Source organism: Brachyistius frenatus, unplaced genomic scaffold, assembly GCF_029030835.1.
Source record: "Brachyistius frenatus isolate BFR_SWC_R1_liver_20210118 unplaced genomic scaffold, ASM2903083v1 Contig_229, whole genome shotgun sequence".
NCBI classification, from domain to species: domain Eukaryota; kingdom Metazoa; phylum Chordata; class Actinopteri; family Embiotocidae; genus Brachyistius; species Brachyistius frenatus.
The window spans coordinates 279,897-296,496 of record NW_027210828.1 but is presented as its reverse complement, the minus strand read 5'-3'; the positions used below and the strand labels follow the sequence as shown (position 1 = coordinate 296,496).

Sequence of the window (16,600 nt, the reverse complement as noted above, 5' to 3'; positions counted from 1 at the left end):
CATGACATGGACGTGAGCGGCAAAAACGGAGAAGTGAGTAGGTGGCTGTTGGATACTTGTCAGGCAGCATCTTTGTGTCACCTATCGCTGTCTAACTTTGTCAGACCTCTTTCTCATGCTGCCTCGGTCGTCTTCTTGTGGTGACAGCTGACACCTGTTGGTTCTGTAAGCCGTCTATCTTCCTCTACCTGCACTCTCTGTCTCTCTCTCTCTCTCTCTCCTGTTGTCACCGCTCTGCCCTCGCCATCTGTTGGGGGTATTTTTGGGATGCACAGCGAACCTGTAGCCATTCATTACCCACATCCCTCACTCCAGAACCACAGCAATGCTCTATCCACTGGCAAGTGTGCTCAAATGTGACTGTGACGCTGGCAAAACAAGCCGACGAGGAGTAAGCTTCATCATAAACATGAATGAGGATTTTGTAACAGATCTGTTCTGTTTTTGAGAGTTACGGTCACACATGTAGTTGATGACAAAAGGACTGAGTGGTAACAATATTTTTGTTGCTATGATTATTCCAAATTAGCAAGAAAATAGCCATGGATCTCTTTTGGTCCTTTTTCAAAGGTGTCCATAAAAACCTTATGACCAGACACGTCCAACAAAGTTCAAACCAACTTTCTAAATCCGTGCACCTTACATTACACTGTATTACTACATATTCAATCAAACTGAAAAAGACCAAACTAGAGACAAACCTCAATTATTTAAGGTGACTGGAAGCAAACTGGTTTGAACACAGATGGTGGAAAGTACATTTACTAAGGTGCAGTATATAAATGGGCTACACTTACTTGTAGTTTAATACATCCATTTTATTCTATACTTTTAGAAATACTATCACAGAGGCAAGAGTGTGCAGCTCCTGCAATTCTAGGTTTTTATTTATAGCTCTTTCAAGATTTATGTAACGATTTATGTAGATTTGTCAAGCAGTCTGTCTCAAGGTATTAATGATGTTGATTGTATACTTAAAACAATTGACACAGTGCTTTGTGGGGACTGTGGATTTCCCCCCAGACGATAGTTGCCCACAATTCTTTTTACATGTCATTCCTTTGTTTAAAGTGAGAAGACAGCAGATGTAAACACTGACTTACTGCAGCAGGTGGTCCTGCTAACTCAGTGTCACAGCTTATACTGTCTATATGGGACAGAAAGGGATAAACACAGTTGGCAGTAATTCAGTGTCAGCTACTCAATTGACACAGATAGCTCTTCATGTCCTATCTGAGACTGAAACTACTTCTCATAATTCTATTGCTCTAAACTACCTTTTTCTGCCAGACATGTAGCTGAACAATCATATTTTCACACTCCTGTTTATCGCATCTTTAAAAAACAAAACAAATTGTGATAGGAAGCATACATGGTCCTCTGTGTGCTGAGTGAGTTTTATGCCTCAAGGCATGAACTCAATTCAGTCACTGACTCATTTCTATAAAACGCCTGGAACTTGAAGATAAGACCTCTTTTCAAAAGTCTTGAGAATAAACTTTGCGGCGTTATGATGTTTTCATTGCAAAGCTCATGGTGGATAATAAGCACTCCCAGCATGCTTTGCTGCCTGTCTCAGGTGGATGTCCTTGTTTCCTCTCTGCTGATACTAAAGAAAACAGGAAAAATGTTATTTGTTTTCATTGGTGTTATCCGTGTGATGTGAGTAGGACAATTATTTTCAGATTAAGTGGATTTAAACTGAGGGAGGCCTGTTGTGAAACACAGCAGATGAAGAGAGTAACTTTGCCTGCCTGATGATGTTGTTGATTGCTGATATATGTGCAGTGCTGCAAAATAAACACACAACAAGCTGCAGTAAGGGAGTCCTGCAGGTCTGTCCTTCACTGTTGACTCAGCAGGAGAAAGTAAAATGCACCAGTGGCTGATGGCTCCTCGAACCACAGCCTGAGAATTTCTGTCTTGAAAAAGGTTGTCGGAAAAAGTCCAATGTGTTTACAGGAATTCTTTTAACATTTTGGGAAATTTTCTTTCTTGCAGAAAGTGATGAAAAGATCTGTACCACTCCTGTATGCCTGTCTGTTAAATATAACAATAAAGCCAGGGTATACTTACTGTAGCGTAGCACAAAGACTGGAACAGAGGGAAGCAGCTGGCCCGGCTCTGTCCCGAGATAACAAAACCAAGCACCTCCAAAGCTCATTAATTAACACAATATGTTTGGTTTGTTTGAAGAAAGTAAATCAGAACAAAGACCATAAGTAAATGGAAATGAGCACATGAAATGATTTATCAAATAAATTCTAGACTATACGTTTTGATTTGACTGTCTGCCTTTAAAAGAAAGACCTGCTCTGTCATCTATTTTCAGTCCGATGCTATTCACAGATCTCTGCAAATATTTCTACAGCCAGCTGGCCTCCTATCCGACATCACTGCTTCCCCGTGCAAGGAACTACTAATGAGTACAGACATGCTTTTGTTCACCTTTTCAACTACGTGCTCTGTTGCTGATAAAGTATTTCATCCTTAATTTGTGTCCATGTATGGGCAGCAGTGTGTTCAGAGGTTCATCTGGGATTTCAAATGTCTCCGTTACTCTCCTCCTCTGTCTAACTGAACTTGGACCACCTTTTCCCGCAAAATTGACTTCAACGTTGAGGCAATATTTGTGTTCTCAAAACTAATGAATTGAACACAATAAATGCACAGCGACTGTCAAAAAGGATTCAGCAACAATCACTGCTGTGCACTGGACTTTATTACTCATTTATTAACTTGCTACATTTATCATTAATGTTTAGTGTCATCCGTTTTCAAACTTGGAAATGTACTCTGCAGCATTTATATGACACCCTGAGAACAAACAGTAAGGACGATATCCAAGGCACAGAAGGAAGAACACAGCCTTAACGTCTTCTATGTGCACGGATTTAACCACCCTAATAAAGTCCTCACATTGCTGAATGGATGTCAGGAGGTTACGTATGTCTGCCTACGATGACTCATCCAGCCTAATATTCCTCACAGGGTGTAATGGTTGGGAGGCATTTGAGGTTAATACCTCTAATTGCATGGAAGTGCAGGATAGAAATTTACATTTCTTAGAAAATCAAGCGCAAGGTACAGGGTAATATTTTCTTTTCCGGGAAAATACGAGTGTCCACACCACATACATTTGAAAAACACAAACAGGATTTAAATATTAGATTCACATTTATTTTTAATATGGATATAATGAAATAGCATGAGATCATAAACAAGGCTGACAGTAATTTAGTGTGCACATCTTCCACAGCTTAAGCAATGTGCTTATCACAATACCAGCGTTCTTATCAACTCAACACACGACATATATAACACATATGTGCCACGGCACTCCATCAAAAGGAAGCAGCTTGTGGTGATGACATGAACCACAAAAACACACTTTCATTTACATCAGGAAATAAACCGTGAAATACCGTGTAGCATGGCGTTCAGCATGTCTTCGATGGATGGCCAACATACATTGAAATGTAATGCTAATGTTTTCCTGCTTCTTCATGGAAGTGTTTACATCATTACTTCACAACCATTTTTATGACAATGATTATTTTCATGTCCAGTGGGCTCACAAAGTACCAGTGACGTACCTCCAGGACACAGAGAAGATAGAGGAAGACTAACTTTGGGGCTGAAGTGTTTGTTCGCCTCTCTTTATCGTTCCAGAGGAACAACAAAGAAAGAAGGGGGGGGGGGGTATTCTCCTGTATTTGCTCAGTGAGGTTAAGTACAAAAGCTTGAAAACACCGATGTTTGATTACTGTCACCATCCTGTGTATATGGACCTGCTTGTGAATTTGTTTTAATCTTTTGCGCAACACAAGTGCACTCCAGTGGTGATGCGTGATATTACATGCAGGTCTGTAAAAGTTTAGGAAATATTCCAGTCTTCGTTAACGATAGGTAACAAACATTGTGTCAGATTGGTTTCATTATATCATACTGACGAATCCTGATATAAAAAAAAACACAGATTTTGCATTTAGTGTATCAGCCAGAAGAGTTTCTTTTTCTGTCCATATATGCTTTACTGCAGTCATGTATATCTTATAGTAGACAGGATATAGTTATAGTAGATACCGGCTCACACAGAGATAAAACAGCATGGCTGCACAGCTGGCATACAGAAAACACAGAACGACACCCTTATACAATAGAAGTGGGCACAGTGAGTCACGATGAGGACAGCACAAAAGAGGAGAACATCTTAACAAGGCTTCTTGACTTTAATAATAGACTTATTAAAAGACCACAAAATAATAATAATAATTATAATAATAATAATAAAAACATCCCTATGGATTATGCAAGCACTTGCAAATAGAGGGATCAGTGGAGCATATAATTTTTCACTGCCAAGGTAGATATTTTTGAGAAAGAAAATCTTAAAAAAGGAAATCAGGAAGATTTGAGGGACAGAACTGGGTGAACATGTTTTTTTATTAAGCTTGCTGTTGAGTTAGAGTCTCTTATTTGAAAGAAAGTGTGCAGATAAAAATAGGCTACTTTAGTATGCTACACTAGTACTAAAACTACTAGTAGTATTTTTTTTAAACAAATGATAAATACATATTATAAAATAATAATCATAATTTGTATTATTATATTTGTTTTTATTTATTTAGCCAGTCAGATAGTGCCCTATTTGTTTGGTTGAGGAGACAGATATCGCTGGTTCACACTCCAACTGTGTCTGCTGCGGAAACCTTCAGGTTTCTGGGATCCACAATCTCCCAGGACCCTAAGTGGGAGTCCAACTTCAACTCCATCATCAAAAAGGCCCAGCAACGGATGTACTTCCTGCGGCAGCTCAGGAGGCTCCACCTGCCCCAGGAGCTGCTGATCCAGTTCTACAGCGCCGTAATACAGTCTGTTCTCTGCACCTCCATCACCATCTGGTTTGGCTCGGCCACCACACAGGACAGGAACAGACGACAACGGACAGTCAGGACTGCAGAGAAAATCATCGGTGCCGACCTGCCCTCCATTCAGGACGTATACACACCGAGAGTCAGTAAACGGGCCGGTAGCATTTCTGCAGATCCATCTCACCCTGAACACCCGCTGTTCCAGCTCCTCCCCTCTGGTAGGCGCTACAGAGCACCGTGCGCTAAAACCACCAGGAACAAGAACAGTTTTTATCTGCAGGCCGTCACTCTGTTAAACACTTCATATTTTCAATACGACTGGACCTTTTTGTACTACACCCAGCTCCATCAGCATCATTTGCACTAGGTGCAATTGCACCATTGTTTCAGGTGTATGCATGTATATATTTCTTTCTTAGCTGTATATACACCTATTTATGTTTTATATGTCTATTTATGCCTTGTCTGTTTTTTTGCACACTGAGAGCTCAAGTTACAACCGGAGTCAAATTCCTTGTACGTATTTACATACAGTGGGTACGGAAAGTATTCAGACCCCTTTACATTTTTCACTCTTTGTTTCATTGCAGCCATTTGCTAAAATCAAAAAAGTTCATTTTATTTCTCATTAATGTACACTCAGCACCCCATGTTGACAGAAAAAAACAGAAATGTAGAAATTTGTGCAAATTTATTAAAAAAGAAAAACTGAAATATCACATGGTCATAAGTATTCAGACCCTTTGCTGTGACACTCATATTTAACTCGCATGCTGTCCATTTCTTCTGATCCTCCTTGAGATGGTTCTACTCCTTCATTTGAGTCCAACTGTGTTTAATTAAACTGATTGGACTTGATTAGGAAAGGCACACACCTGTCTATATAAGACCTTACAGCTCACAGTGCATGTCAGAGCAAATGAGAATCATGAGGTCGAAGGAACTGTCCAAGGAGCTCAGAGACAGAATTGTGGCAAGGCACAGATCTGGCCAAGGTTACAAAATAATTTCTGCAGCACTCAAAGTTCCTAAGAGCGCAGTGGCCTCCATAATCCTTAAATGGAAGAAGTTTGGGACGACCAGAACTCTTCCTAGACCTGGCCGTCCAGACAAACTGAGCTCCAGAGATGCAGTAGGGAGATGGGAGAAAGTTCCACAAAGTCAACTATCACTGCAGCCCTCCACCAGTCAGGGCTTTATGGCAGAGTGGCCCGACGGAAGCCTCTCCTCAGTGCAAGACATATGAAAGCCCGCATAGAGTTTGCTAAAAAAAACACATGAAGGACTCCCAGACTATGAGAAATAAGATTCTCTGGTCTGATGAGACCAAGATTGAACTTTTTGGCGTTAATTCTAAGCGGTATGTGTGGAGAAAACCAGGCACTGCTCATCACCTGCCCAATACAATCCCAACAGTGAAACATGGTGGTGGCAGCATCATGCTATGGGGGTGTTTTTCAGCTGCAGGGACAGGACGACTGGTTGCAATTGAAGGAAAGATGAATGCGGCCAAGTACAGAGATGTCCTGGAAGAAAACCTCTTCCAGAGGGCTCTGGACCTCAGACTGGGCCGAAGGTTCACCTTCCAACAAGACAATGACCCTAAGCACACAGCTAAAATAACAAAGGAGTGGCTTCGGAACAACTCTGTGACCATTCTTGACTGGCCCAGCCAGAGCCCTGACCTAAACCCAATTGAGCATCTCTGGAGAGACCTGAAAATGGCTGTCCACCAACGTTCACCATCCAACCTGACGGAACTGGAGAGGATCTGCAAGGAAGAATGGCAGAGGATCCCCAAATCCACGTGTGAAAAGCTTGTTGCATCATTCCCAAGAAGACTCATGGCTGTACTCGCTCAAAAGGGTGCTTCTACTCAATACTGAGCAAAGGGTCTGAATACTTATGACCATGTGATATTTCAGTTTTTCTTTTTTAATAAATTTGCACAAATTTCTACATTTCTGTTTTTTTCTGTCAACATGGGGTGCTGAGTGTACATTAATGAGAAATAAAATGAACTTTTTTGATTTTAGCAAATGGCTGCAATGAAACAAAGAGTGAAAAATGTAAAGGGGTCTGAATACTTTCTGTACCTCATCAAATAAGGCTGATTCGGATTCAACGGTAGGTGGCGGTAATGAGCTCAACCGCTGGTTGCCACTCGATCTAAAACGGAAAAAGAGGAGGAAGAGGAGTCAGGTGCATGTAGTTCGACAACAAGGAAATGCCAGCGGTGACGCCGGAGAAGTTACTTCCAGCTCTGGAGCAGGTCGAGTAAGAGACATCCGCGGCAGTACCTCCGTTTTGGACCGCGGTGACGGGCATGGGTCTGCTTTACTTCAGCGAGAGGGTCGAGCTGGCTTTCAGCTGCGGACGTTTCTGTGTCGTACGAGGCTGAATGAGCGAGAAGAGATGGACGATGTGATCACTCTCAGCTCAGACGACTCGGACGTGGAGGTTATCGGGTCCTACAAAGATCACCCGCTGCCGCTCTCGGCTGTGCGGGTCAACGTCGACGATGTCGCCGTCAATATCCCACAGGTGAGTGAGCACAACGCGGTTACCATAGAAACCAGCGCAGACTTCGTTAGATATTGCCCAAACGTCGCTGCTACGTTCGTGGAGGGAAAAACACAAAACAAACAAAAAACGTAACAAAGACGAGCTGTAAACAGGTACGGGTTGCTTCTTTGACGCGTGTCCTTTTTGTCAGGGAGATAAAACTTCCGAGCACGGCAACTACGGCCAAGCTGTCAAACTTGAGGTTGTTGAATTTAAAGTTACCCGGGGCCTGGTTCACAAATGGAGATGTCCAAGGACGACAGGCTCGGCGTCACCCAGTGACTTCATCCTGGCTGCATCTGTTTCGCAATCACCAAGCGTGGTTGATCCGCTGCGGCTCGTTCAAACTGGACGTAAATTATTCCGGAATAAATGCGCGTTCACGGCGACTCTTCAAAAGACCGCGAGATAGTTCACGGACTCGAGAGGCGTGTCACGTGCGAGAAACAGCTTTTTAATGGAAACGCACGAGGAGGAAAATGACCAAATTAATAAAAAATTAAATTAAATAAAAAAAAGAACACTGCTGCTTTAATTAAGTTAATGGCTCAAGTGAATGCCTTCAAAGTCAGCAGAGGAAGTTAATGTTTGACCAGTGGCTTATCATTCAATGTCCTCTCGAGCTATATATTAATTCGACGATATCAACACATTTCAAAGGTAAACAATAACAATTTAAAGTACAAAATCATTCGCTAATGTTCAATGTATTGACGCTGTTTCTTATTCCCATGCTTAGAACATGTCGAAACATTCAAAGTATTCACAATAGTGAAAATCCATCACAACAAAAATATTTTGTATCAAACATGTAATGTGGGAAATGTCTCTAGACTAAATTAAATCAAAACTTATCAAAATAAAACTGTACAGATTCACATTATCCGATTTCATTCATTCATTCATATACGTTGTAATAATGAACTTCAAACACTATTTGATGTGATAAATTGGTATTTAATCCATACTTGCTGTTTACAGACTTGCAAAATGAACAGATATCTACTGAGAGAGTCACAAATACACTTGGCGGCAAATTACACAAAATGGCGAATGTATATACTTTAGCTGACAGGGCCAGCAAAGACTAAACAACACATAACTCATATTTTGCTGAACATAAACCAAACAGAAAAACATGAAATGAGTCCTTTGAGTCCATTGAGATGATTTGCTTCTTTATAATAAAACAATACATTGTACAGAAGCCAGAAAACCAGCCTCTGACACACAGGGAATACTCTGCTATTGTGCTGGAGATACGAACGCTCACAGCTACCAATACAACTAAAACACAACACAGAATCATCTCAACCAACCTAATATGTAAACAATTAAGCTTGAAGTTATCTGTAAGGTGCTTTGTGGATTTCACACATCACTAACCTGGGAAAACAGGGAAAATGATCAGACAGGCAGACGCGTGGCTTCTTATTCAATGTCCTCTCGAGCTATGAGGAGACGCAGCAGGAGGCGAAACCAAAGCGCTGCACTAAAGATGTGAGAATATTGTTTCGAAGCCAAACATGCCTTCTGACGGAGCGACAAATACTTGGCTTTGCTCCGATTTTCAGCATCTCCTGCTGAATAAAGAGAAACGTGTCACTTGAAAAAAAAAAAAAAAAAATGTTCAGCCCGGTACAGATGATCTGTGGGACGGTCAGGGCGCCGTACTCTGCAGGGCTGAATCTTGGGAACGCTCATGCAGGCAGTCATTGAGAAAAGCCGAGAGGTCCGACTTGTCCCGAAACATCTTTTTCCATCAGAAAGCCCGTATGTATTTGATCATTGATGACGTCATCAAGGACACACGATTGTAAAAAGAGAAAGACGCATGTTTTAAGACTTTATTGCCTTCTTGACCTAATTCAAAAAACACCTTTGCAACATCATTGTCCGTTTCTAATCATCTCAGTAACTGCAATTAAAATATTAATCAAACCTCAAGTAATTATACAAGCAGTAGCCTTTATAAAGGGAAACTTCTTTTATTCTTTACTTTATAGCAAAACTTCCCTTTGACAGGGAATAACTGTAAGAAATTGTTTTCTGATCAGAGTAAACACTGACTGAAAGGCACCAGGGTTAACAGCCTGGCTTTTAGCCTGGTCTGGACCAGGCTAGCTTTACAGAATTAATCTCCCTGGTAATTTATGTGCTACTGCTTTTGTGAAACCGAACCAAGGCTCAATTAAGACAGGATACCTGGAAAATCCTGGCTTAATCCCTTATTTAGGTTTTGTGAAACATGTCACCAGGACTCCTTTTGCCTTGATGCTAAGTGTTGTTGAGCTACTCAAGTTAACAAAATAGCGATGTTATTGTAAAGTAACATTTTGTTATAACTTTATTTAGCACTGTATTTGTTCACACAATCATTTGGTGTTAAATAGTGACAGATATGTGAATGCTAGGCAGATCAATCTTTTTTTTTTTTTGTGACAAAAGTACTCAAATTATTTTCACCATCCATTTAACAACAAAGGTAAATACGGTTTTGGAAACTAAGAGAGAGGGTTAATTCAGATATCTCAGATAAAGTAAAATTACCTTTACCTCTCACAATTACCTTGACATGAATAGTTTAGAGGATGAGTTTGCTACTTTCTAGTTTTGTAATTAATAAAAACAGAGGTTATATCCTTTCTTTTTTTTCTTACTTTTTTTCTAAAGTAAGCATTTGTTGACATTTTTTCTTTTTTATTTCTCCCCTTTTCTAGCATTATATTGACCTCAAAGATCCAAGATGGGCTCTTCCTGGGCTGCACAAAAGCCAACGTGCTACTGGGATTGTAGTAGACTTGAGTGAGAGCAAGGCAAATGAGACACATCAGGAGACAAAGAATTTGCCTCCTGATGACTGTCAGGTCAAAAAAGAAAATGCCAATGTCAGTCAAATCTCAAACAAACAAGATGTTCACGTACAGAAAACTTCTTTGGACTCCAGTGTTTTTACTCCACAGCAGGACTGTGGCAACCAAAAGGAAAAGCCGAGATGTTTGAAGTCTAAACTGGAACACCAAAAGTGGATCTGTAAAGCACATCCCCGTCATTGCACACCGGTTGTAATGTTGACACGCTTGCCTTTTCTCGAAACTCACGTGATGGAACTGATAACATCGAGGAGTTCTGTCTATCTAAACAAAGATTGTACACAAATGTCCCTGCGCGTTAGAGAACTGAACAGAAACAGGGAGGAGTCAGAGCGCATTAGCAATTTAAAGACAACTATCACTTCAGACGTTACTCACTCGGAGCCTTCGTTTGATGACTCTCCTCCAAAGGTGATTACATCTCTGATCAGACTGGGAGTAGAAGAGAACAGTAACGGATTTACAAGTACACCGTTTCAAGCTAAAGAATCTCAGAGGGATTCTCAGAGAGTCGGTACGGCTCTACAGAAAAAATGCTTTTTTGCAACCACCTGCGGAGATAAGAGGGTTAGTTCATCCATGCTCATTCACTCCCCAATTTTCACTTCTTTATCTCAAGAGGGGGCAGAAAGAGAAGTCCTCTGCTCCGATCTGGAAAAACTGGAATCAGAGGAAGCGGACTCTACACAAAGCTATCTGGCTGACCCCTCACCACCTCACTCTTCCACTGCTGGACTGAACTCTTCTGAGCTTTTTTGCCATAATTCTCTCTCCCACACAAGTCCCATATCTCGTCATCTTAAGAGCCAAGTCGACCCACCGCCGGCCTCCGAACGAATACCAGCTGAAAATAAGCCTGAATCACAGTTGGAGACTGAGTCATCCAGGGAGCATGTAGGGAGTGACAATTCATTGTCTTTCCTTTGGCAAGGTAAAACTGATGAAGAGAACATGACCGAAGAGAGCAGATTTGGCATGGACACCGGGGCAGTCAGCAGAGGGGACAGGCATTTTGTGTGCCCAGTTAAACTCAGGAAAATAATGGCTGGACGAGCTCTAGCCTTGGTGAGAGATTTTCCTGCCGCTGCTTGTATTCGTCTTTTTCTGTTGCTCTCATTAACACATTGCATGTAATTTTATCCTGAAGCTGAACGCACAGCATTTCTTTTTATGTTTTGTTTTTCTTAGATTGATGAGGACGATGAAGATTTTCGAACTCCAGTGGTGCTATGCCGTCAGAGCCTGAGCCTGGTGTACAATACCATTGAAGTGAACTACCCAGAGGGCACTCTGCAGCTCCTGTCTGATCTAATACAGCCTGGTCACTATCCCCCCAGAGACATCACCTCCCACCTACTCCACGACATTCTGCTTGACACAGAGTGTCCCCATCACTTCTGTGTGCAGGCCTTTAATCTGTTGATGAGGACACAGAGGTAAAGGCACCAATGGATTAAAAGTTAATAGCAATGTCATTTTTGAAGTATTTCCTATTTCCATTCATAGTCTACCCTTTGTATTCTATCTTGCATCTCTACTGTTTTCAGAGATTAAAGCTGCTTTTTGATTGCAGACACCACATAGCTGATAAGACCTCGGTTCCATGGGATTGGGAGCTACTGGCCTCCGTGATGGACAATCAGGTACTGCCCCATGCAGCAAAATGTGTTAACATACAGTAACACTGTGTGATATCAAAGTATAAACTGCCATTGGTATTGATGATTGAGCACATTGAAAAGTATTTTGGATGTAATATTGTGAAATAGATTCAATGTTAAATGCTCTGGTCTCAGAGGCCGTATTAGAGTAAGTGATTCAGCTTTTTCTGAAGTGGGGACATTAATGATAAGCACTAAAAACAAACATATTGTTCCATTTTTTTTTTTTTTTTGAGTCATCAGTGAAAAACATTTAGATGTCTCAATTTGCTCAAATACACAAGCGTTTACAAATGAACATCTTATGTGTGATTGATTTAATCGGACATTTCCTCATCAGGACCACACCAAGAGACATCGATGTGACGTTGTACGCATGTTTCTGGAGTACGTCGTGCAGAGTTTGGAGGACGACTTCCATGCCAAGCGTTCTACATCTACCCTCCACCACTCGATTGCCAAGGCAACATTGTCATGTGATTTGCAGTTTCCCCGGGTCAGGTGAGTTTCATAATCAGAGCTCTGTAATGTAAACAAAGGTACCTTTGGACTTGCATTATAGTAAATCCCAAACGAGCTATATTGTTTTTTACATTACATTTAGCCTATGCTTTTATCCAAAGTGACTTACAACACACCATCGGGAGCAATTTTAGGGTTCAGTGTCTTGCTCAAGGACACTTAGGCATGTGGACAGGAGGATCTGGGGATTGAACCACCAACCTTCCAATTAATGTGAAACCCACTCTACCAACTGAGCTACAGCCTCCCTGTTTTTGTTGAAACTGTTTGGTAGAGGAATATACAGCTGTGGTGGACAAAATAGTGGCGATATCTCCGAGCACACTGTATACTCAAACCAAACCTACATCAGAGTTGGGCTGGGCAATATATCGATATTATATTGATATTGTGATCTGAAAGTAAATACCGTCGTACATTTTGGATATTGTAATTTCGTGATATGGTATTTGTATTTTCTTTTCTTGGTTTCTAGCTGTCCTATAATTTGTCTGCACTCAGTAAATATACCTCCATAACTAAATATTATTTATCAAAATTCTCAATGTGTGAATATTTTGTGCAAGCACGAACAGATATCCCTACAATCATGTTGCAACATTTAACATTGAGCTATTTGGTCAAAAATATTGTGATATTAGTCCGTATTTCCCTGGCCACCTTCAGAGCAGGTTTAGTTTGCTCAGATAATCATCATTCCTACACATTCCTGCCTTTCATACAATAATCTAGCCTTCAGTGTCACTGTAACAGCTGCTCCTCTGTTTTGATGTCACATGTTATTGGATGGTTGCCCAAAATGCCACCTCTACCATCTATATATTTAATCTCATAGATGCATTGCGAATTAGGTGAGACCAACTACTTAAAATGACCTTTGTTAGACTTTCTGCATAACTTGAACACACCCCCAAAATATAAAAACTTGCTTCATGATGCAGGCCATGGCATGATGTACATAATTCAAATATAAAAGCACTAACAATAAGTGCAAGTACTTGTTCATAATTGATATGAATAAATATGTTAAATTATGTATTACAGTACAGTATAGAAGTAATACTTTCATTGTTTTATTATTGTTGTTGTTGTTGTTTTTACAGGGAGGTCATCAAGTGGTTGTTTTCTGCCATTATGAAATCAACAGAGCATGGAGAGAGTAGAGAAACAACCAGAGAGAGAGATGAACAAATCAGGTGAATTACAAAGCAAAAACTTGAGAAATTAATATTTGTATAGAGACAGAAGAATAGATTTATATGTAGGTTATGTCCCCTGCAGAATGGTGTCCGTCTTCCAAAGGATGCTGACTCTTGCTCTGGAGGTGGACCGTTCTCCTGCTCTAAACTCTGCCAAGCTGTCCCAGGAGCTCTTCCATATGCTCATCAGCAATGCGCTTCTACGAGCACACAGGTGAGGAGGACAGATCAGATGACAACATAAGGCAAAATGAGTCATTTCATATTCACCTTCAAAAGAAATGTTGAACTGATAAAAGAAAAACATTTTTGTTAAATGGAAGTCAGCATGAAACAGAAACTGAACGTATTAAACCAAATACAAGTACATATTAATGAATGGAGAAACAGAATCTGCATTTTATTCATTATCTATTAATTCATTCATTTGATTATTTTTCCTTTTTAAGATCATGCCATTAATCTATTTCTAATGTCAAAATTGTATTAACTTTTTTTCAACAAAGGATATTAAAATATACTCTCATTCATGCAATACTAATGTCACTGTTTTACCAATCATTTTAAATGCATCAGCATTTTATACGTATTTTTTTATATAGTTTATATAGTCCAGTAATTCATAATTAACCATGACAAAAATGTCCCTAGTTTTTGAAGCTATGTTTGACTAATGTGTTTTTCACGCAGGATGTTGTTGCTGGAGAGCCTACAGAGCGGTCTGCTGCGATGTAAGCTGTTGGAACATCTGTTGGACTACGTCTGCCCACTCAAAGTGTCCGCGCCCATGTCGCTCAGTCTGCTGCTTCACTTTCTGAAGAACTGCTCTCTGGCACCAGACCCGACAGTGAATATCAGACTTTTGTATCTCATCTTTTATTTAATTGGCCAACCTCTTTACAGAAGAAGTAATATTAAAATATCATTGTGATGTGCATTATAAAGATGGCGACAACCTCCTTTTGACGTTTTCCCATCCAACTCTTTCCTAAGGCGATATCTGCCTTTAATTTACCTTTCAACTATAAAGAAAAGAACGACAACAAACTGTTCGGTGCAACTGATCCATGAATGTAATCGCCAGGACGGCGCTGAAAGGTGGCAGAAGTGGGAAGAGGTGATCCATCTCCTCTGGATGTTGCTGCTCGGCTATAACAAAGCAATGAAAGGTACAATGTCAGTGAATACCTGTACACTGCTCAACGGTATTTGTAGCTATGATAGTGCAATTGCCCCCTCATTTCTGGTGATGACGATGGGAGTCTGTCGATATGTCGACTCAGATAGTCTGTTAGAATATAAACCAGCTTCTTTACCCACTGGACAAGCCTGCCAGTGTCCTGCTGTTAGGAGTGCTCGAAACCTGTGGCAAACCTCGGACTCCAGTGAGTGTGCAATATGTGATGTGATCCCAAATGAGATCGTACTGTACCGTTTTATGTTGTTTGTCCAAAGAGGAAGTGAAACTGATGTTTTTATTTAGGTTAAAAAGATGAAACGAGAGTCAAACTCTCCTGACCACCTGATTAAATGTCTTCCCTTCTCCTCTATACTTACCATTATTCTCAGATGAAATAAATGTGACCATCTTTGGGATTTCAACACGGATGTTATCTCTCCACTTAAATCCCTCTTAAGACACACGTACCACTCTCCTGAATATTTATAATATGTATAATATAATATACATGTTAACATGAATTAAAATTACTTTACACTTTAGTTTACTCCTAACGTCTATCATCTGTTATCCACAGGCTACCTGTGCAGCTCATTCACTGAGCAAAGAAGCAGAGTTGGCCCGTCGGTCTACAAGCCGGATGACATCATATCAAAACTCACCGTTTGTGAAGCTGTGGCAGCCTTCCTGTCCAGATCCCAGGCTGACCTCGGCCAAGCCTTACCGCGTCACGTGAAAGAGTCCCTAATTTGTCTACAGCGTCGCCTCTTAGACGTCTGTCAATCTTGAATTAAAAACTCTTTTATAATCATTATGTTTTAGGCATGAAACATTGTATTAAATTATATTGAATTTTTACACTTGTAAAATTGTTGTATTTAATAAAGGCTGTGCCTTGACGGGTCTCGATGTAGGTTATAATGTTTTAAAATCTCACTTCTTAATTTTATTCTTGTTTAAAGACAAAACTTTTTTTTTTAATATTTATTTTTATAAACTCTGTATAAATATAATGATATGTGGGCAGAGGAAATAGACTATTTTAATTATTATGTGAATTAATTGTTTGGAGTAATTGCATCAGCTGCTATATAAGAGCAGAGCTGTCAGGAAGTCTGTTTTTTTGGGTTTTTAGCCACACATTTATTTTGTGTTAAATGGTGTTCTTTGTGAGTTGTTTTTTCATTGTCCTTTACAAAGTCGTAATCAATTTTGTCATCAAGTATAATCTTCCTGTCTCTGGCTCTGGAGCTGCAAGTTCCTGATCTGTGGTTGCTGACCCCATCAACCAATATGTACCGTTTGTTGTATCTGCTGTTCCTCTCCGCTCTCCCCTCACCACAACCACTGGAGGCAGATGGCTGCTCACCTCTGAGCCTGCTTCTATTGAAGGTTTTCCTTCCTGTTAAAAACGCCTTTTCATCCCAACCTCGGTGGATGTCTTTGTGCTCTGGAGTGCAATTAAAGTTTTTGTTTGAGTTCAGTTGTTGTGGTTATGCCTTGATTGGTCTGAAGAAGTCAAAATATATATATAAAAAAATAATAATCGTATTTTCATTAATTAATTACACTATCTGTTGGCCAACATTGACGTATACCAGCAGGGTCATTAAAGTTTCATTTTCATTCTTAACGCGGATTGCAACCGTGACATCATCAGGTTGATTGGCCACACAGACTCCTGGTCATAAAAAAAACAACCACGTCCCTCTTCTTAATTATGCAC

The 16,600-nt window shown here is 40.3% G+C and overlaps 1 protein-coding gene across 4 annotated transcripts; it reads left to right on the top strand.

Annotated features, from left to right (window-relative positions):
* The first annotated feature begins 7,047 nt into the window (after positions 1 to 7,047).
* Positions 7,048 to 16,357, top strand: simc1 (SUMO interacting motifs containing 1). Of its 4 annotated transcripts, XM_069720001.1 has the most exons (10): positions 7,049 to 7,418; positions 10,160 to 11,377; positions 11,501 to 11,748; positions 11,886 to 11,955; positions 12,314 to 12,474; positions 13,599 to 13,691; positions 13,777 to 13,908; positions 14,385 to 14,541; positions 14,779 to 14,863; positions 15,452 to 16,357. In XM_069720001.1, exons 1-10 carry the CDS (start codon positions 7,290 to 7,292, stop codon positions 15,661 to 15,663), a joined length of 2,505 nt encoding a protein of 834 aa, XP_069576102.1. In that variant the 5' UTR covers positions 7,049 to 7,289; the 3' UTR covers positions 15,664 to 16,357. The 4 variants fall into 4 exon arrangements, with proteins under 4 accessions (XP_069576104.1, XP_069576103.1, XP_069576102.1 ...); XM_069720003.1 differs by lacking the exon at positions 15,452 to 16,357 and having other exon boundaries at positions 7,048 to 7,418; positions 14,688 to 14,858; XM_069720004.1 differs by lacking the exon at positions 10,160 to 11,377 and having other exon boundaries at positions 7,054 to 7,418.
* The last annotated feature ends 243 nt before the right edge of the window (positions 16,358 to 16,600 follow it).